Source organism: Lissotriton helveticus, chromosome 3_1 (genome assembly GCF_964261635.1).
Source record: "Lissotriton helveticus chromosome 3_1, aLisHel1.1, whole genome shotgun sequence".
Taxonomy (NCBI): domain Eukaryota; kingdom Metazoa; phylum Chordata; class Amphibia; order Caudata; family Salamandridae; genus Lissotriton; species Lissotriton helveticus.
The window spans coordinates 1,987,895,142-1,987,916,787 of record NC_136061.1 but is presented as its reverse complement, the minus strand read 5'-3'; the positions used below and the strand labels follow the sequence as shown (position 1 = coordinate 1,987,916,787).

At 44.5% G+C, this 21,646-nt stretch overlaps 1 protein-coding gene across 4 annotated transcripts in view; it reads right to left on the bottom strand.

Annotated features, from left to right (window-relative positions):
- The window catches only part of IGF1R (insulin like growth factor 1 receptor), a 1,553,571-nt gene that overhangs the window by 614,475 nt on the left and 917,450 nt on the right, over positions 1-21,646 (bottom strand). For all 4 annotated transcript variants that reach the window (XR_013608878.1, XM_078683133.1, XM_078683132.1 and 1 more), the window contains 3 exons: positions 21,024-21,262; positions 18,546-18,713; positions 17,970-18,165 (listed from right to left, as the gene is read on the bottom strand). Coding sequence is in view for 3 of the 4 variants with exons in the window: in XM_078683133.1 (XP_078539259.1) it covers positions 17,970-18,165; positions 18,546-18,713; positions 21,024-21,262 (603 nt within the window). In the remaining variant the exon portion in view is untranslated. The remainder of the gene's footprint in view (positions 1-17,969; positions 18,166-18,545; positions 18,714-21,023; positions 21,263-21,646) is intronic.

Genomic DNA, 21,646 nt, shown 5'->3' with positions numbered 1-21,646 from the left:
GGATCCACCAGAAGATCTTCCGTAGCATGCGTAGGATGTTGAAGCACGCCGAGGAGACGTTGTTGACTTGCCTGGTCATGGAGAGGGAGGAGTCCAGGATGAAGCCCAGGTTGCGTGCATGGTCTGTCGGTTTGGGTGCGGTGCCCAGGGCGGGTGGCCACCAGCAGTCGTCCCAGGCGGAGGGTGAGGAGCCCAGGATGAGGACCTCCATCTTGTCCGAGTTCAGTTTTAGGCGGCTGGTCGTCATCCACTCGGCTACCTCTTTCATCCCTTCGTGTAGGCTGGCTCTGGCGGTGGCGGGGTCGTTGGTCAGGGAGAGGATCAGCTGGGTGTCGTCGGCGTAGGAGATTATGCTGAGGTTGTGTTGGCGTGCGATGGCCGCGAGGGGGCTCATGTAGACGTTGAAGAGGGTGGGGCTCAGAGAGGATCCTTGAGGGACGCCGCAGATGACTTCGGAGGCCTCTGACTTGTACGGTGGTAGGCGGACTCTCTGTGTTCTTCCGTCGAGGAAGGAGATGATCCATTCTAGCGCCTTGTCCCGGATTCCGACGTTGCTGAGGCGCTGTACTAGGGTGCGGTGGCAGACAGTGTCGAATGCCGCGGAGAGGTCTAGGAGGATGAGGGCCCCTGTTTCTCCGTTGTCAATCAGGGCTCGGATGTCATCGGTGGCGGCGATGAGGGCGGTCTCGGTGCTGTGATTGGCTCGGAAGCCGGACTGTGAGGGGTCGAGGGATCCATTCGTCTCGAGGAAGGCGGCCATCTGCTTGTTGACGGTCTTCTCGATGACTTTGGCTGGAAACGGGAGGAGCGAGATGGGGCGGTAGTTCTTGAGTTCGGTGGGGTCCGCTGTTGGTTTCTTGAGTAGAGCGCTGAGTTCGGCGTGCTTCCAGCTCTCAGGGAAGGTGGCGGTGTCGAAGGATGTGTTGATGATGTCTCGCAGGTGGGGTGCGATGACAGCGTCGGCCTTATTGAAGACGTGGTGAGGGCAGGGGTCGGTCGGTGATCCGGAGTGGATGGAGTTCATCGTGCGGATGGTGTCTTCGGTGCTGATCGGGGTCCAGGCGTGGAGGGTGGTGGTGGGGGGTGGTTGTTCGGTCCTGGTGTGCGTTGGTTGTTTGTTGAAGCTGTTGTGTATGTCCGCGATCTTGTTGTGGAAGTAAGAAGCGAGGGAGTCGCAGAGGTCTTGCGATGGGGTGATGTCGTTGTTTCCTGCGCTGGGGTTGGAAAGCTCTTTCACGATGTTGAAGAGCTCCTTGCTGTTGTGTGCGTTGTTGTCCAGCCGGTCCTTGAATGCAGTTTTCTTGGCGGCGCGGATCAGCTGGTGGTGCTTCCGAGTGGCCAGTTTGAGGGTGGTCCTGTTGTCCGGTGTAGGTTCCCTTCTCCAGACTTTCTCGAGGGCTCGGCAGTTCTTCTTGTAGCTCTTGAGTTCGTCGGTGAACCATGGGGCTTTCTTGCTGCCGGGTCTGCTGGGCGGGGTCCTCAGCGGGGCGAGCTCGTCCGCGCAGATGCTGATCCACTTCGTGAGGTTCTCGGCGGCCTGGCTGGGGTTCGCTGAGCTGGCAGGAGGGTGCTGGCTCAGGGAGGTGTCAAGCTGATCTGCTGTGATCTTGTTCCAGCTTCTGCGGGCGGCCTGTTGCTGGTGGTGGTGGGTCGTCGTTCTCTTGAAGGCGAAGTGGACGCAGCTGTGGTCCGTCCAGTGGAGTTCTGTGGCGTGGCTGAAGGCGACGTCTTTGCTGGATGAGAAGACGGCGTCGAGTGTGTGTCCGGCGAGGTGGGTGGGGGTGGACACCAGCTGCTTGAGTCAAGGTTGGCGAGGTTGTCGAGCAGGGTGCTGGTGTTGCGGTCGTTGTTGTTCTCCGCATGGGGGCGCGTTGATGGGGGCGCAAGTCTCACTGATCCACCCTTTTATGAGCGTGGAAAGAGGGATGGGTGGAAAAAAGCAAGAGGATGACAGGCAACAAAATGCTAGAGCCTGCAGAGTGTATAAGCATGGACCAGACATCACCTGGTCACATATGGTATGCACTGGGCTGACTCAAACTTTCAGGTTTCGCCTACAGTGTTGTCTATGAGTCTATACGGCATCCATGTAGTTGTCCATTTAGTTCTCCTCATAACCTCTTCAAGAGAACCACTTTGACAAGTAAGGGCTGAGTATCCACACGGAGGCCCGAGGACCCATGGAGCAGTTTCTGTGAGAATGGAGCAAAAGCTGAAGCAGGTGTTGGGCATACGAAAAACATGTTTTCAAATGCGGAGTACAAACGTGCAAGTGAAAGTGTGTGTGTGTATGAGCAAGATCTTTGTCTGTGGGCTATGTATGAATCTTTGAGAAAGCGTGCAGGCTGATTCCTGGCAAATTGGCTGAACCTCTAGTCATGTGTTTGGCATAATACCCTCAACTAGGTAAAATACTGGCTCTGGTGTGTTGGCGAGAATTGTTTTAGCATGTTACAGTCTCCCAGGCAAACTAGTGGTAATTTTTTACATTAAGGCGGCATCCTTCAATGGACAAACAAATGGCCCTGGAATGCTGGTAGCAATTCTTAGCATGTGGGATCACAAACAGAAAATTGGTAGACTATCTAAAGCAAGGTGAACCAGCAACACTTTTGGGGAGGATCAGGTTCAGATTGCACTCCTCCCTGAGAGTACTGGAATATTTAATCACTGACCTTTCAGAGCCCTTGCTTTTAAGAATCTTTGTAAGTTACAAAGGCTGTAAAATTCACAATTTGACCCCATCTTTTAATATTCTACTGGGGGACAGAAAATCCCTCCAAACCTCTGCGTGGCTGTCGAGCACATGATTTCTCTAGTTCACACTTATCAATTTGGGGCAGGTGTTACACCCCACCAATTTCATTAATCGTCAGAGGCCGCCCTTGGGGGCACATGGATTGTAGCTAGAATCTACTCATACTCAAGTCAGGTCGGCATACAAATTTACACTATCTGCACATTCCGTTCCATGGTAGCAAAAAACTTTGCCATGAATCTGAAATTCCACAAATGTGAAACCAAAAAACCCCCAATAATAAACAGTTCACATGAAGCTTTTTTTCGCATTACATCACATTACATCTTCTTGTCAATGTAGTGAAGATAATTTGGGAACCTACAACCACAACCTGTATAAAACATTTCAGAGGTCATTTAAACCAACAATATTTGATTTGCTGTGACGCCCACATATTTCTGTTGCTTCCTTGTAGAGTGTTAGACTGTGTTGAAAGGGTTATCCCAAAGGGCATGTTCATCAATAGCAGAATATGACAACTCACTAAGTAATGAAGCTACTGATGGTTCCCTCAGCTGAGTTGAAATACAAAGAACTGTCAAACCCAATAGGTTTAGACTATGAAACATGTACTGGCTTTGTTGCTGTGAAACATGGCTTAAAGTAAAAAAGGAAAAATCACTATGAAGTGGCGTGTGTTAACCGCATCACAGCACTTTTTTTCTAAAAGCCATGCTGCACAGGAATCCACGTGGCTGTGCAATATGTGCAAAAATAGGGCTGAGGGCAAGCACCATGAAGTAGTTCGAGGAAGGGAGATTCAAGCACAAACAGCGGAATGAGGGCCACTGGGAGGTAAATCAAGCATGGACAACGGGAGGAGGGTGGGAGTTAGGCAACCAAGCACAAACAGCGGGACGAGGGCAGGGGAAGGAAAGTAGCAATGGACAGAGGGAGGAAAGCAGGATGGAAAGCAGCAGCAACAGACAGAGGGAGGAAGGAGGGGTGGAAAAGAAACAACGAACCGTGGGAGGACGACGGGGGGCAAAGCAGCAGGAAGAGGGTGGGGTGAAGGAGAGTGACTGCAGAGAACACGTGCAGGAGCCTGCTGCCAGCGAAAGAAAACTGGCTGCAGACAGACGCTGTACTTGGTAAATGCTCCACAGCCGGGACATACAAAGCCCCAGCAGGAAGGCGAGGTGAGGAGGAGGACCTGACCAATAATAAGAAAGGAAACGAGAGTGACATTGAAGCCAACCAATGGTACATAATGGTGAATTAGGGGCGGGCTCTAAGCCCCAGGAGGCAGGTGAGGTGGGGAGGGTCTGACCAATAAGACGCAAGGAAATGAAAGTGACGTTGAAGCCAACCAATAGTACGTAATGGTAGGTAAGGGGTGGGTTTTTGTGGTTAACAATAGATTTAGCTGACAGCACATGTGTGCTGTTCCGGTGAAACCTAATAAGGGAGACAGACTTTTTTTGCCTTTATCTCCAAGAGAACAGTTTTCTAGGCCAGCCATATAGAATCCATCCTGTTTCCCACAGCCCTCACTGTCACCTTAGTGTGATAAAAATGAAGGTAATATTTGGGGAACCAATTTGATTATTCACTATAATAAAACGTTGACATTTAAGGGGAGGCATAAATATAACAGCATGCTTTTGTGTGAAGGGAATTTCGTTAAAGTACTTGGTTTTTGGGAGGTACAGTTTAGATTAAAAAATAAAGCATCAACACATGCAAATTGATGACTATGCATGTGTGGCTAAGCCAAGTCAGAAAGGCTGATAACTACCCATCAACTTTAACATTTATTCATTATGTAAAAGTACTCAATATGGTGGACTGAGCTATGGTCTAAGTTAGCAAGTGGGGTATTACTCTTCTGCCAATCCTCATTCAGGAATTTCGATCAGGTATGTGGGAATGAGTCAAACTAGAAATCTTTCAAGGAAGATCTGGATAATGTAGCAAGTGTGTCAGTGGTATGTGCTGTGTCCCTCCTGCCCTGTTTTCCTTATGCATGATTGATGTTCCTTAAGCGCGGCCTATTAGGGCACTTAACTTGAAGTATGAGTACGTTCCAACATTACTTTTCACAGATTATAGAATCCTGGTAGCTCATATCCAAAGAGCTACTCATTTGTCAGGAATCATTCACACATGACAACAACATTGGAATACATTAAATAAAATAAAAAATTACAGGTTGTGGTACAACGTAGAGAATTGGTTGTGGTGAATTGTTGGTAATACAAAGGGGAAACTTATTGGGAATGAATACAGGAGAAATGCTTTTGTTTTCTGAAACAGAACTACATGCCACAATGGTGAGAGGGATGTACCTAGCAGATTGAATTTTCAATTTAGGGTATTATTGTTACTGCTTCTGAAGCCTATTTAACCCAGAATAGCCCAGCTCTAATGTTTGACGCATCGGTTTGATATAATGCAGCTCAATGTATTCTCCTAGGAAGGGTTCTGGGTTATTTGGATACCAGCCCATGCCTTACGGTGGCCTGTACAAGTGGAAGCTATTAGAAAACGTAGTCTTTTGACATTTAAGGATACAACATTTATCAGATTTGTGCTATGAAACAGTCATGGCAGAAGCAGAAAACTATCAGGTATTTTGAATAAAGAAATGGAAAAGAAAACAGTGGGACTTTGAAAAGCGCCTTAGCGAACAAGCAAATGTTGCAGGAGTTACTGAGGATAAAGTTTCAATAATATAGGACAAAAGTAAAATTCAAATTCAGGTGTTAAAGTGTAAATACAGAGCGAGGGCGGAGGCTAACAACTCTGTTACACATGTTAAGTGCAAAGGTGGGTTGGCAAAAGTAGATTCAAGATTCTCAAACACTGGAAATTTAGCGATATCTATAGGAATATACTAAATCATGTTGATCTCAATATGTCAATGAAATTCCAAACGTGACTCTCCTTGTGTGACACACTGAAGCGTTGAACAGGACCCCCCACGGAAATAGTGTACAGATTATGGTGAGCAGAAAAGAAAAAATATGGCAAGTTATTGTCTATTGTGCTACAGTGGTATAAGGGCACAATAAGTGGACAGTCCCCATTATTTTATAAATAGCACAAACTCAACAAAGATGTTGTGTTGTTATAATTGATTGTTGGAGAATAAAGGTACATTTTCCTATAGTAAATATATTTTGGCCCAACATATTGCGTAGCCCGTTGCTTATTAAATAATTTTAGGCAAATTGGACTAAAATACAATATTTTGCCATCATGTTTACAGGTGTTCTTCAAGGGGGGTGGGAGGGTTCAAGGAATTGGGCACCCTCTTTCCCACAACATAACTGGAGTAGGACTTTTCTGCCAGACATTAAAGAGTTATTATATTTAATTTGTGTTCTATCATAGCAGCATGTGAAAAGTACATATTTTCAAGTAACTTCTGCTACACATGACATTTTTCAATGATTAAAGCAAACATAAGGAGATAATGGACAGAGCGCTGAAACTTTTCAGACACCCGGAGTGAATCCATCATCGTTCTTTAGCTCACTTCGCCACCCCAGTTCAGACCCAGCTATATGCAAATCAGGCTTGACCCTGTGCCTCATGGGAACAGTCCAGGGTCTTCCCTGGACCGGAAACAAGCATCCTGGTACCGCTTACACAAGGAGATAACTAACGGAGCACTGAAACTTTTGAGACACTCACCCCCATTCACAGATCTGGGTTGAATCGATCATCGTTCTTTAGCTCACTTTGTCACCCCAGTTCAGACCCAGCTATATGCATATCAGTCTTGACCCTGTTCCTCATGGGAACAGTCCAGCCCGAACTGTAAAAGCCAGGTCTTCCTAGGACCGGAAACAAGCATCCTGGGACCGGTTTCGGGGTAACACCACTCATCAACTAGGCTAGCTTGAATCCAGTGCAGTTCAACCCAGATCTGTGACTGGGGGTGAGTGTCTGAAAAGTTTCAGCACTCCGTCCATCATCTCCTTGCGTTTGCAATTCTCAATGATTACCACACTAAATTTAGGGAGATGGTACAATTTGTTTTTTAGAATAAAAATAAAGCATTAGCTCCTCAAGATGGCAATTTGGGATTTAAAATACAGGGTTAATAGATTATGTTATAACGAAATACAGTTTAATCTTGTTTTAACATGTATTGTATTTTATTGTATATATAATGTATCTTAATGACACTTTATTTTTATTGTCTTAATATTTGTATAGAATGCATCTCTTTGAGCTTCTATGGTCCTTTGAGGCCAAAATAAAGTTATCGAATCGATTATGTTATAATAGATATCTGGTTCTGGAGGCAAATTAGTGTGGATAATAAGGCAACTTATATCATTCCCTGCCAGCTTTAGGACATGCAGGCAAATCTGAGGAATGGTCTAGTTAGTAATTTGTGTTACTTACAAATCTTATATAATGTGTCTCAACCTTTATAGTATGTCCTAGCGCTTTTACAATTTTACAAGAGGAAACAGGTACGCCACAATAGGCAGGGTATAAAGTATAAAGTATAAAGTACACACACATACTATCACCTGAAGATTCAGATTATCCATACAGAGGCACTTCTGAGTAAACATCAGTTAACTGTTGTACGAATGTTTTATTGCACTGTATCATAGGTTTCACAGTAGAATGTGAGAAGACCTGTGTCAGAGTTTCTGCGTTTCACTGACTCGAAAAATCAGCGACAGCCAGGAAGGCACAGGGCTCACCACATAGCTGAGTTTATTACAAGTAAACCTCAGAGTAGCCATCTTCCTGTGCATGTGTGCCACGTCAGTTTGGCGATGAGGATGGCAAACAAACCCACGCTGTGAGGCCTTTGGGAGGGCTCAAAAAGCTGTGGAATAATAGGCACCACTGTCTGACACCAGTCTGTGTCTCCTGTTAGGAGATCATTTCTGATGTGGGGTTGTATAAAAACACATTTATTTACCCTCTGTTTCGGCTGCTTGCTTTTCTTCAAATCGTAAAACTTCAAGAGAGGCAGTGTCGCAAAGTGAATGAGACTCAAAAAATCACACAGCCATATCCATTTCAGGAGACCAAATCACCCCAGGTTAAAGTTATGAATGTCGGCAAAGAAAAAATGTTAACTCTGGGTCTGATATTTATCTGTGCCAATGGACATATTTTTGTGAGGACTGACACGAACAGCAGGAGGATAAACATACAAATGCATGATAGTGAACAGCAGAGACTTTTGTGTGTAAAAAGGTGGGTGTGTAGGTATGGTGGTGAATGGAGGCAGGCAGGAATTAACTTTCTCCGGTTTGTACATTGTTGATCACTTTAATGATGGGCTAATGCTAATAAAAATCCCATAAGTCTTTACAGGGATTGGAAAATGGCAACTTGACTTTATATGTTTCATGTATAAGTCTACACTTATTTCTCTACCTGCTATTAACAAAACATTTAACCTTTTTCATGACACACAGAATCTAAAGTATTCACCTTCTGAACTCAATCTAGAGATGGATTCTCATAAAAGTTGTTGCAAACTCGAGTTAAGTTCCTGGCTTATCTTCTGTAATACCCATAGAAAATGGTCTGAAACAAGGTTGCTTACTAGCATTGCTAATATTTTCTTTGTATGTAGCAGATTTACCAGATTTATTTATTTATTTTATATAGTGCTGCTAGACCCGGAGTTATCAGAGTGCTTTACATGAGTATCAGACCATAGTTTCAGGTTACATCGTTACAAAGGTTACACAGTTATTAGAGCATGGCAACATAGTTACATGTAATGACGAGACAAACAAGAAGGACATATACATAGGGGAAAAAGCAGGCAAGGGGAGAGATTCAGGGGAGGGGGTTTGGAGCAGGGGAAGTAGACAGAGAATGGAGGAGGGAAAGAGGAGTGGAGGGTGAGAGACACAGCATGGAAAGAGGAGGGGAGGGTGACGGGACACAAACCGGTAGACGAGTCAAAGCTACGTCCAAAGTCCGGTAAACTGTGGTCCCAGGGGAAGTGGTATCATTTCCCCATCTCTGTTGCAAGAGGTTCCCTATATGCAGTGGACTTTCTCAGAGGGGTCTTTGCGACTCCAAGGCCTACATACTGGATCATTCCCCAAAAAGGGCAGAGGTAGTGCTTTGGCAAGAGGTGCCATACCATAACTCAACTGTGAGTGGCTCCCTTGGTGCTGTGGACTCTCTCTGCGGGTTCGCCGAGACTCCAGAGTATAAATATTGGATCTTTCCCCAAAAAAGGGAGAAGGAGTGCTTAGTCACAGGGCACAAAAGTGAAGGGGGCTAGGCGGTGTAGCAGGCAAGGGGAGACATTCAGGGGAGAGGGGATGGGAGCAAAGGAAGTATTCAAAGAAATAGAGAGCACTAAATGGGAACAAACAGCATCAATTTGGGGGACTGACTGTTTTCTGTCTGTGGCCATGAGTTTGCCGCTTCTCAAAGGTAAAAGCCTTAAGCTTTGCCATCCAGGACATGAAGCACACAGTTAGTAATTCAAATTATTTTTTCACGTTTCACAGAAGTTTATAGTACGCCGCACATCAGCAATCCAGATGTTATCATATTAAGTTCTCGGGTGCAGAGGATGATGCTCAGTTCGCCATGTTGTGTTCCCCTGTTGTCGGCACTTGTGAGTCTTTGGCGGCTGTGATGGCGTAGTAGGAGGAAACTATTATTTTGCCGCTTTTTTGGCAGCATAGGTGAGCCCTATATCAGTACCAGTGTCTCTGGTGTCCAGAGTCTCCAGAATTCAGTGGTGAGGGACCTAGCACCCTCACCTCTTTTCCACCTACCGGGTGATTCTTTTAGTGGGGTGGAGTCATTCTGGGGCCTGTCTCAGCATCCATCCTCCTGCTGTGCAGTATGGCTCTTCTCCCTTGTTGCCACAGTGCTCAGTTGCCCCTCACCACTACACGATGGGTCTGCCATTAGTCCTGGGGTCAACCTTATGTGCTGTAGGGGGTCGCCGCTATTTCCTTGGGGTGGTGGTTGGGTAGGTGCCCAAAAGGATGATTGGTATTTTTGTTGCACCTATTAATGCCCTGGAGTCACTGTGATAAATTGTTGCTTGCTCCTAGATCTATGGAGCGTCTCGGCCAGGTGCCATCTTAAAGTCAGGCACACAGCTTCTGCCGCCTCACAGCACCCGGCCGATGGGTCCGAAACGGTACCCTAGACCGAGAGTTCTCCCAGCACTGGGTGAACTCCCGCAGATGCACCGCTCCAGGTTGCTCAAGCGGGTCAGCCCCATGCGTCCAAAATGGCAGGCACGGTTTTCAGTTACTGGATCAAAGTGCCGGTAAGGCCGCTTGTCGCAGCCCCAGGAACATCCCAGGCGCCGACAGTGAAGGTGCGGCAGGCCTCGGCAGGGGTCTCCGAGCCGCTGCGAGCCCCAAGGACTCGGCGGCCCTCCACAGCAAGATGGTAGCCACCAATTGTCGCCCTCGCCTCCAGGATCCCATCCGCTCTGTTTGCTGCAGTTTCGCCCCACAACAGGTCCCCAGCCCTGCCACTGGACCTCCGACGGCCCCAGAAGCCCTCGGGGATAGCTGCAGATGACCCGCGGCGGCGTGAAGCTGTGCGGTGGGCCCCGGTTGCACGGAGCACACGGACTACATGTCCTACTCCATTGCTGCTCTCCTCCTCACCTGATTGATTTTCCCAGTTAGAGGGAAATGCACCAAAGATAGGCAGCCATCTTTTCGCATGTCTCCTTTATGCAGACGATATAGTAGTGATGGGCCTAACCCCTATTGGGCTGAATAAAAAGGTGATAACATTCCAGAATTACACGATGGCCTCCTTCTTGAAGATAAATGTATCAAATAGCAAAATTGTAATCATGAAATGCAACAGAAGTAGAAAATCAAGTAATTTTAAGTGGCAAATTGGTCCTGAAAAGCTAGAGGTGGTAGATTCATGCCTTTACTTAGGGAGACTAATAGCTGGTAAGACGAAGAATAAACTTCACATCGAACACAGTTCCTGTAAAGCTGTATCCCACGCCAATGGTCTGCACATTTTTAGGTCTCGTCCTTTTCCATTGCGAAGCAATGGGAAATGGGGGAGAATTCATGTGCTCCATCGGATAGTCAAACCACCACTTTTTTCCGTGGCGTTTTCTTCGAGTGCACGTACAGGCACGCGCATTTGGCCCATACACTTTCATGGCCATCTGTTCCTGCTCCTAATGGCCCTCCCCCAGCACAGAGCGCGCATCGCGGCCGCACAGCACATCAAAGGGCTTCGCCCAGCGTGTGCTCTGCGGCTTCTCGGCTTCTCCTCCCCTAACTTCCTTGCCTTTCTCCTCCCCCTCCCCAGCCAGCTTCCCCCAGGCCAGAAAAGTACATTGTCATCACACTGTTTGTTTCATTCAGTTCGTTACCTCCTTTATGCTGTCTATACATAAAACAAACGTATTTGCTACTTTTTACCAGTCTTGGTAAAGCCAACAGGTCCAGCATAAAAGCATTTGTGAATGCAGCTAAATGATTTGCCTACATGGGCTACCAGCTGCGATACAACGGAAGCACAGTGAATCACACATGCTTTCATCCATCCCCAGAGCACTCTGATCTTTAATTGGCAATCGGTAGCAACATGTAAAACCTGTAAAGATTTACAGAATACTATGATTGGACATTAGGGCCGAGAACATACCCTATTTATTAATTGCACGGCACTTTTAATTAAATTACGAGTTATCCTCTAATCAAACGTGGCCACAGGAGTTCTCTTTTAATGCTTTTCTCACTAAACAGTTACCTTTCTGTCTCTCGCGCCTTTTTCTGTTCGTCTTTCTTGCTCAAAGTTAGTCTTCTTGGCTTAATTGCTTTAAATTGACGCCCCCTTTATGATTCTCATTTTCGCTGTCGCTCTGTTAGTCAACATTATGCGTCCCTTGATCTCTCTTCTCTTTTTTTGCTCTCCTCTTCCTTGCTCCATTTTACTTCCTCGTTCGCTTTTCCCCTCTTCCCTGAATCCCTCATCTCCTTTTCTATCCCTCTCTTCCTGGGCACCCCTGGTAGAAAACTGACTTTTGTTCTAATTCATTGCCCGTGGTCAGGCCCGTGTAATATATCCTGTTCTCAGACAGACCTGGACTTCTTTTTCCCGCTGCCTCCTACCTTCGCCTCTGACTGTGAGACTGCATCCCAGACGTTTGCATTCGTCTTAAAATGTTCAATGTGCTTCTTTATTTAAATAAACTTTATTAATCTGTTGATATGCACGTTCCTAAGCAGTCACTGTCACCCTCGAATTTTTAAACAGCTCGTGCTACCACGTAATTCATAAAAGAAGGAAGATCGATACATTCATTCAAAACTGACCCAGAACATAGCGTTCAGCTATACCCAGCCTTAACCAAAGCAAACATTCTGCCGTCAGCACAATCACTACATTAGCAGGACACACAATGACAGTCAGAGGAGCCGGAATAGCTAACGTCATTTGCATGGTGTCGCAAATTCATCATTCCTTCAATCAACTCACCGGACCCCCCCCCCCCACAAGCACTCCCTCCCCGCACCTCTTGTGTCCCCACAGGGAGGAGCAGTGCAAGCTTCCCTCACACACAGAGCAGGTACAGCACAGGCAGCTACAGTGCAAGCTTCCCTCACACACGGAGCAGGTACAGCACAGGCAGCAACAGTGCAAGCTTCCCTCACACACAGAGCAGGTACAGCACAGGCAGCAACAGTGCAAGCTTCCCTCACACACAGAGCAGGTACAGCACAGGTAGCAACAGTGCAAGCTTCCCTCACACACAGAGCAGGTACAGCACAGGCAGCTACAGTGCAAGCTTCCCTCACACACGGAGCAGGTACAGAACAGGTGGCAGCAGTGCAAGCTTCCTCACACACAGAGCAGGGACAGCAGCAGTGCAAGCTTCCCTCACACACAGAGTAGGTACAGCACAGGCGGCAGCAGTGCAAGCTTCCCTCACACACAGAGCAGGTACAGCACAGGCGGCAGCAGTGCAAGCTTCCCTCACACACAGAACAGGTACAGCACAGGCGGCAGCAGTGCAAGCTTCCCTCACACACAGAGCAGGTACAGCACAGGCGGCAGCAGTGCAGCACAGGCAGCAGCATTGCAAGCTTCCCTCACACACAGAAAACGTACAGCACAGGCAGTAGCAGTGCAAACTTCCCTCACACACAGAACAGGTCCAGCACTGGCAGCAGCAGTGCAAGCTTCCCTCACACACAGAGCAGGTACAGCACAGACAGCAACAGTGCAAACTTCCCTCACACATAGAACAGGTAAAGCACAGGCAGCAGCAGTGCAAGCTTCCCTCACACACAGAACTGGTAGAGCACAGGCGGCAGCAGTGCAAGCTTCCCTCACACACGGAACAGGTACAGCACAGGCGGCAGCAGTGCAAGCTTCCCTCACACACGGAACAGGTAGAGCACAGGCGGCAGCAGTGCAAGCTTCCCACACACACAGAGCAGGTAGAGCACAGGCGGCAGCAGTGCAAGCTTCCCTCACACTCAGAGCAAGTACAGCACAGGCGGCAGCAGTGCAAGCTTCCCTCACACACAGAACAGGTACAGCACAGGCGGCAGCAGTGCAAGCTTCCTCACACACAGAGCAGGGACAGCACAGGCAGCAGCAGTGCAAGCTTCCCTCACACACAGAGCAGGTACAGCACAGACAGCAACAGTGCAAACTTCCCTCACACATAGAACAGGTAAAGCACAGGCAGCAGCAGTGCAAGCTTCCCTCACACACAGAACTGGTAGAGCACAGGCGGCAGCAGTGCAAGCTTCCCTCACACACGGAACAGGTAGAGCACAGGCGGCAGCAGTGCAAGCTTCCCTCACACACGGAACAGGTAGAGCACAGGCGGCAGCAGTGCAAGCTTCCCACACACACAGAGCAGGTAGAGCACAGGCGGCAGCAGTGCAAGCTTCCCTCACACTCAGAGCAAGTACAGCACAGGCGGCAGCAGTGCAAGCTTCCCTCACACACAAAACAGGTACAGCACAGGCGGCAGCAGTGCAAGCTTCCTCACACACAGAGCAGGGACAGCACAGGCAGCAGCAGTGCAAGCTTCCCTCACACACAGAGCAGGTACAGCACAGGCGGCAGCAGTGCAAGCTTCCCTCACACACAGAGCAGGTACAGCACAGGCGGCAGCAGTGCAAGCTTCCCTCACACACAGAGCAGGTACAGCACAGGCAGCAGCAGTGCAAGCTTCCCTCACACACAGAGCAGGTACAGCACAGAAAGAAGGGGAAGGGGTTAAGTCAACAAGGACTACAGGTAGAAAGGGCGTGTTTTATGCACCGCTTGCAGGTTGTCAAAACACATAAATTGAAGGCATTGTCATTTAGAATGCCAGTAGCTCTCAAAATCTCGCAAATACGAGACCTATTGCATTGCAAATGCTTGTTTATAGTGCAATGGGCAAAAGGCATTTTTTACATCACCTGACGGTTTTCAAAGCAAAAATCCCCCCAACTCTGCTTTATGCTTTCGAATCTATCCCTGTAAAGTACTGGAGTTTTTTTAGACAGGATTGAAGGCCAGATTTTACTTAAATTGTGCAATTTCAACATGCTAGTCCCATTAGCTGCTATTAGACTGGAATTCGGTCTGATAAGCTCCTACATCTAAGGTGTATCCAGGATTTTACATTGGAGATACCAGTTAAAAAACAGCGAGCCTTACTCATTAAGAGGTTTCATTCACCAAGAAATCTTTGGCGGTTTTGGGGGGAAAAATTCCTTTTATTGCGATTTCTCTCTGGCACTAAATCTCTTTGGTGTACAAGAAGAAACAGTGATTACCCTCCCGCCACTAGAATTGAAATCTCTTTTAAAAACCCTAAGTGGTAAGCTCAGCTTTAATAGAGATATCAGATTTTGTAATACAAAAGAGAGATTAAAGATAATAAGTAGGACGAGCTCCCCGTGAATCTCCCAGAAATATTTGTCTTGGAATTTAAAACATGGAATTCGACGTTGGCTCACCTTAAATCGCATGAATCTTTACCTTTAAATTATCTAACAGTAAGCTGGTCCCAGAACATGAAAAATGTAAAAATATGTAATTTTTGTGAGTTGAGCATTCAGAATCTGGATCATGTCTTGTTTTTCTGTCCAGCATTGGTTTAGAGTCGTCGCTGCTGGCTTCGGCCGATGTTTTTACAAAATGGTGTTAAAGATGTAGCGTCAGCCAGCGACTTTCTTTTGAATCCAAAAAACAAAGCTGTCTGTGTAAAATTATTCAATTTTTTTTAAGGAGTTTATGTATATATTTTAATCTTTATACATTCCTCTAAATGGGCGGATATCTCTGTGCCTGTCGCCCTATTATGGAGTATTAATATTCTCTCTATCTTCTGATTGTATTTTGCACATTCTTTGGCTAATACTTAATTGTTCTTTGCACAACTGCAATATGTTTTGCTTGTTGTCCACTTTTTTTTTTGCTAATTTTAAATTCTGATTCGTTACGGATACCGGATTTTGGACTATATTATGCATATGCATCTGCTGTAACTCAACAGCCTTTTTTATACATGTTAGGAAATGCTTTTGTATTTCTATTCTCTTGCTGCTAATTTTAAATTCAATTTTCTGTTGAAATTGAACTTTTAATTTTATTTTGCACATGAACTGGCCACTAATTTTAAACTCAAATTTCTGCTGAAGCTGGACTTTCAATCATATTTTACACATGAACTGGCTGCTACTTAAATGCTCTTTGCACAATTAGGGATATGCTTTGTTTCCTTAATCCTATTGCTGCTAATCCCAAACTTTATTTGTCGAAGCTGCTATGCATTGAAAAATGTGTATATGCAGTTGCTGCATTTAATGACCTACCGTATATTTTTTGTGTAGTAAGTTATATGTATTCTTTTATGTGGACCTCATTTGAGTTCCAAACCTTTAATACATTTTTAATTGAGAGTTAAGGTACTTAATATAGATATTTTTATGGCAGATAAAGCTTTTTCCCGTTTCTACGTGTCCGTAAAGATTTCCTTCTTGAATGAATTTGTGAGGAGTTTATTACAGAGTCGTTTCTAGTTATGCATAATTGGTCAAATAAATAATTAAAAAATGTTAACAATACCTAAAAGTTAAAGACTTGACAACAATACAAGCTTTCAATAATTGCAAGTGTTACCGGACTAATGTAAAAGAGGTTTCAGAAATGTGAAAATGTTTTTCTCCTGATTGGAATAATAACTTTGTAGTAAAACATGGTGCATTAGTATATTGAGGATGTGTCTGTCTGTATGTAGTTCAGGTTCATTCTGAGATATTTATCCAGGAATGACGACTCTTCTACGGCGAAGGAACTTTGCTCTACTGCTGCTACCCAGCAGAGGCAACAGTGAAAGAGAAAACGATATCATGATTTTTCCATAATTTTCCTTTTTACTGTTGCCTCTGCTGAGTAGGAGAGTTGCAGGGCCATCCTCCTGAGCTTTAGGAGGAGTTGTGGGCACTAAGTGTGCATGACTATTTGGGCGGCCATACCATCATGCACATTTAGCATTTCTCCACCCGGCTGTGTTGTACAGCCAGGTGGAGAGAAGCCCAGGCTCCCAGGCACTGTCTGAGGGGCAAAGTAAGCCGCTTCGACCAATCCCAGTGCTTCTCACATGCTGGGAATCAGAGCAGCACTGGTATTGGTGTCTGGGAGCCTGAGCAGTGTGCGCCAATTGGTGGATTGGGAGAGAAGGAATAAACAGCGTCAGGTAAGTCGCAAATTATTTTTTCATATTCGTTTCTAATGTATTTATGTCCCCTGGCCCCCCTACTTGATGCCCTACCACTTCGCATCATGGTCAGCCGCCACTGCATTCATCTATTAATGGTACCTTTGGTTGTAGTTATACCTGCAATAAAATGGAATACTTTGAGAAGTTTTGCCGCCTGTCGTCCGTCTGTCTGTTCATAAAACCTAGAAAGTAAGCCAAGTCCTACAAATGCAACCCTTTGTTGTTCTCATGTATAATTAAACATGAAAATCATTCAAGCTACACAACGTTGGACCTGCTCCTAACCATATTTGGAAATAATTCATCTGAAGTATTTCAAATCCCTGATGGACTTGTAAGTCAGTGGCTACCTGTAACCTCTTCAAAGGGGGTGCTATCCAGGTTTGCTCTAGTTTTCACACCTATGTTTCCCATGGCACAATATGGGTGTTTATGTGATATGGAATGCTTCTATCACTCCTTTACAAATGTCTTTAATGTGGTAAATCATTCATTTTTCTGGGCAGCGCAAGGCCTGGCTGAGAAATGCAAAAAAGAATGCAGCTACGTTTAAGGCGCTTTTGTTGACAAAGTAAAAGGATGGCAGTTTATGTCACTATTTTGTCATCAGTTCTACTTAAAATAAAGGCTGCAATTTAGATCGTGGCACTCATCTACAAATTTCATAAAGAAATGAGGGAACCAATAAAAACAAATTGTTGATGTAAGCTACTGCTTTGAAAGTATTTAGCTCTATCTATACATTAAAGATTCAGTCATAACCTCTGCATTTTGATTTAAGTTCTGCTGAAACGAATAATAGATTGGAAACTATGACAGAGATGCCAAGCCTACCGCCTCGTCACTTCTTGTAACACACAAAAACCTTGCAATAGTACTGTGGAAGATGGTCAGTGCTTTCTCACCAGCAGTAAGCAGCTGGGAAAGAGCTGTCCTCCTTTAATGAAGCAGAGGATTCCGGATTAATTTAAAGAGTGATAATTTCACATACAACAATAACATTGCTTTTTTCATCCAGACACGTCAATAGGTGTGAGGAGCCTAGTAAATGTCCAAGAACTGCTGTAATGAAGTAATAAAGAGGAGCTACTTAGGAGCGGGGGTGTTGATCGAGGAATCCCTCAACTTTAAAATAGATTACGATGCGGTGGTCCCAGCCTGATGCTTAAATACAGTTTATGACACTATAATCTATTGGTGTTTTAGAGGATCCCGAAGGCACATGATAATTAAACTTATGTTAGGAGGAGACAGAACTATAAAATACCCAAAATTAACTTTTTTGAGGAGGCTCACGATCATATGATCGAGCAGACCATAGTGGGTGGAATGATAGATAAATTGGGTGTCTGAAGCGGAATATATATATATATATATATATATATATATATATGTATATATATATATATATATATTCCGCTTCAGACATTTTATTAAGTAATAACAATTTTAGAGAATATACTACTATGCAACAGACATTACCTGGGTACAAAAATTGAGTTGTGGAGAAAGTTCTCAAAGACCTTTCGGTATTCTGCTTCCTCTTTTTCAGCTTGCTTCTCCGCCTCCGTCTTTGGGCAGGCACAGCACTGCCCTCTTTCTGAGCCCCCACTGTCAGGCTTCGAGGGTTCATCCGTGTCAATGGATTGATTTGAATACTTCCGAACTGGAATCTTATCTTTAAAAAACAAAGAGTAAAAATTCTAAGGCTGCGTCACAATGCAATTTTGATAATCACTTTAACCCCATGCTAAAGAGATACAAAATTCGAGACAAGATCCGTCGACTCAAGATTATTCGGTGAAAGTGCAACACAAATGAAACTACTCTGGTACTTTTAACTTGGTGGATGCATCTGTGCCTATTCCTTCCCCCAAGACAGACAAATTATATTATATTCAATACTTCCATCAGCCCCAATATTATCCCGCAGTAACCACACTCACCTGATGGACCACAGTGCTAAAGCAACAAGATCCACCAAGTAGTCTCAGAATGCACACCAAGAGGAAAGAGTCTAAACGACTCCACGTTTGTTCAACCTAAACTTGCGCCTACCTTTGGAGCAGTAATTGTGTAAGTACAGGTAACTATCCTGGGGTTGTTGCTGCCAGCGCACAATGTAGTAGGACAGGTTGCCGTTTGGTAGAGATGGGGGTTTCCACTTCACAATCAGTTGAGTTGAGGAATTTGATGCAGATAAAACATCTAAAGGGGTAGAAGGCACTAGAAAAACACAAAATAAATAGTCTCAAAGTGATGTACTGGAGATTTAAACCCGAGAAAATCATATGTTCAAGTTACCATATTCTTGGCTTATTTCATGCTCTACAGTCAACATAAGAAAACACATTCCTGAATAAAAAAATAAAAAAAACATTAACTACCGAAATGGGAATTAAAATGAGATGGATGCATAAGATTAATTGTGGCACAAGTCAATTTGAATTGGTATGCATGTACGGTATAAATAAGTAGCTCACCGAAGTTTACAGCTACCAAAAGATTCCACATATCCCCCAATTAACCATAGTCTTAAATTAATTAAATGTACTACGAAAAGTAAATGTTGTGGAATAAGGCTCAACACTGAATACATCGGAAAACACCTCGGGCATCAGAACACTCTTATACAAGGTTAATTAGTATTATTTAAGCAATAATGTCCATGGGGGAGGGGGGCTCTTTCAAGCAGTCATAAGTGCAACAGAATACTGCGGCCAAGTTGACGACTCTAGGAAGGCCGTGGTAAAAAAAAGGTGGTGCTTACTACTTGCTGGTTTCCAACATCGTTAATGGGCCTGTACTGAGAAGAGGCTAATAGACTTGGCATGGGTATTGTTCTACTAAATGCATATTTATTAAAATACTTCAGCTAAAGGCATAGATAGGATATTGGTTTACATAAAGCAACTCAAACTTTCTTTGAGGTCTATTTTAAGATATTGGCTGGTTTACACTATATTGCTTCATACATCTAAAATGATTACAATCCTGAAATAAACGTTTTGAGTTGCTTGTAGAAAATTAAAATCTACCCAAGATAATTTCGAGATTATGATGCACTTCAATAGCAGTGCCTGGGCAGTGAATCTGTCTAGGAATTTTGGACCAGGAAATCTGACAGGGCATATTAACCCCTTGCGCGCTGCGGCCAACGGCCGACGGGAGCACTACCTTGCTAGTGCTGCCGTTGGCCAACAGCCGATGCAGCCCAACCCACCTAATAGAACGCCCGCACCGCGGCGGAAAAAACGCCGCGGTTAAGGCGTTAAGCTTAATCAGGTGCACCAGCTTTTGAAACACATGAAAGCAGTGGGCTTAATCAACAAAAAGGACATGTGTTAGATGACTATCAATACCAACCATCTACTTATATGTTAAGCGTTTTTCAACTACTAGGCATAATAATCCATAGTTGATTTAATTTGTTAATGCAGTTCCCCATCAGATCTAAGACGGCTAGGAATGTCAGTGGAGTTATGTTATGTTATGTTAATAACTTTTATTGGGCGCACAGCTGCCCCAGCGAAGGGGCGTCCTGGCGCCTGATCAAGTACCACAACACAACAAGTCGATGCTGAGAAAAAGGAGAATCAGTCAGCAGAGGCAAACAGGTGGGTTTTTATAGTGCGATATTTTAAACTGTATTTTGTAATGGCTACATTCAGCTAGGTTATGTTTACAGCATTTCAAAGCAATCTGTGATCACTAGCTCACATCTTCCATAGACGAGAAACGGGGGCCTCCATATTTGTGGATAAGGCATTAAACTCTGCATGTTTGCTAGGTGCCCATTCCTGGCCATTTGCTGATATACTATTTTCACAAGATTACTGGACATTGTTGACCAAATTAAACAAAATATTTTATTTGGGTCTAAAGAAACAATCAGGGGCTCTAGAGATCTTTGCCTCATTTAGTGACTGCTTTCTTATAAAAGGCATGGGAGGGAGAGTACTATGTGGAGGTTCGAGGGACGGCAAAGCTTAAGGCATTGAAGGCTTTCATTATGAAGAGAGAATAGACATATCTATGACCTGTACCTTTAATCTACTGTTACGTAGCAGAAATAAATAAATGACCTTTAAAAAAAGCACTTTTAAAAAACCAGTTAAAAAGAGAAAGAATGTGTGAGATTTCAAAAAAGATAATATTGTGATAATATGGCTCGATTTGCATAGAAAAAGCTATTCAGAGAGTTTTGTAAACTTTCATTAAATAAACGATATGAAAATATAACAGTGTTTTGAGATATTTAAACAACTATCAATGTCACTATGAATAAGACGATGCTGAAGAACAAAGTCAAACCTCACTAAAACCAACTGACAATAAATTTTTATATAGCAAACTAAGATGGAGATATTTGTGAACAATGCAGTGCAACTGTATGAATTAGGCGAATTCAAGTCTCCTACTATGAACTAGTAATTTTAGAAGCACACGCCTATAGTAGTTTTATTGCTTTTTAGTTTATTAGGTTCATTCAAAGACGACAATGGCACTGTGATCTCAAACTGTAGCTGTACGTACCTGCTGCACTTGTGCGTATGTAGATAACCTCGCTCTTTGCTCCATGAATGTCGTTACTCTCCATAAGTGTTAGAGTGACTGCTTTGACATATATAGCATACTGTGTCCAGGGCTTCAGTCCCTGCAGCAGAACACCAGGGTTGATTTCCTTGTTTTGTGGGAGATCCACATCCACCATGTTCCAGCTGTTGGAGCCGCAGGCGTCTTGGCCATCAAACTCAGTGACATTCTGAATTGGTCTATAAAAAAAGAAGGTGAGGTGAGTAGGAGTTAGAACTTTGCAGCTGAATTTGAGGAGTTACTGAACTCGGATGGTCTGTGGATTTATAACCATGGTGGTCTTTTTTTATGCTCCCGAACCTGGTTTCAAGAGCAGAATGGGCTTGCTCATTAACCAATTTTTCACAGCAATATATTTATTTACGCAGCTATGAGCATATTAGTAAGCTCTGGGAATAATATTCACTACAAACCTCTAATGACTGCACAACTGTCATTGGCATCCTTTTTTTAAAACTTGAACTTCGATAACCACTGTCATATACATAGGTTGATGTTATGGCTTTAAAATATCTAAGGGAGTCTAATAAATAATCGTTAAGCTGAGTCTCCATCTTACACGG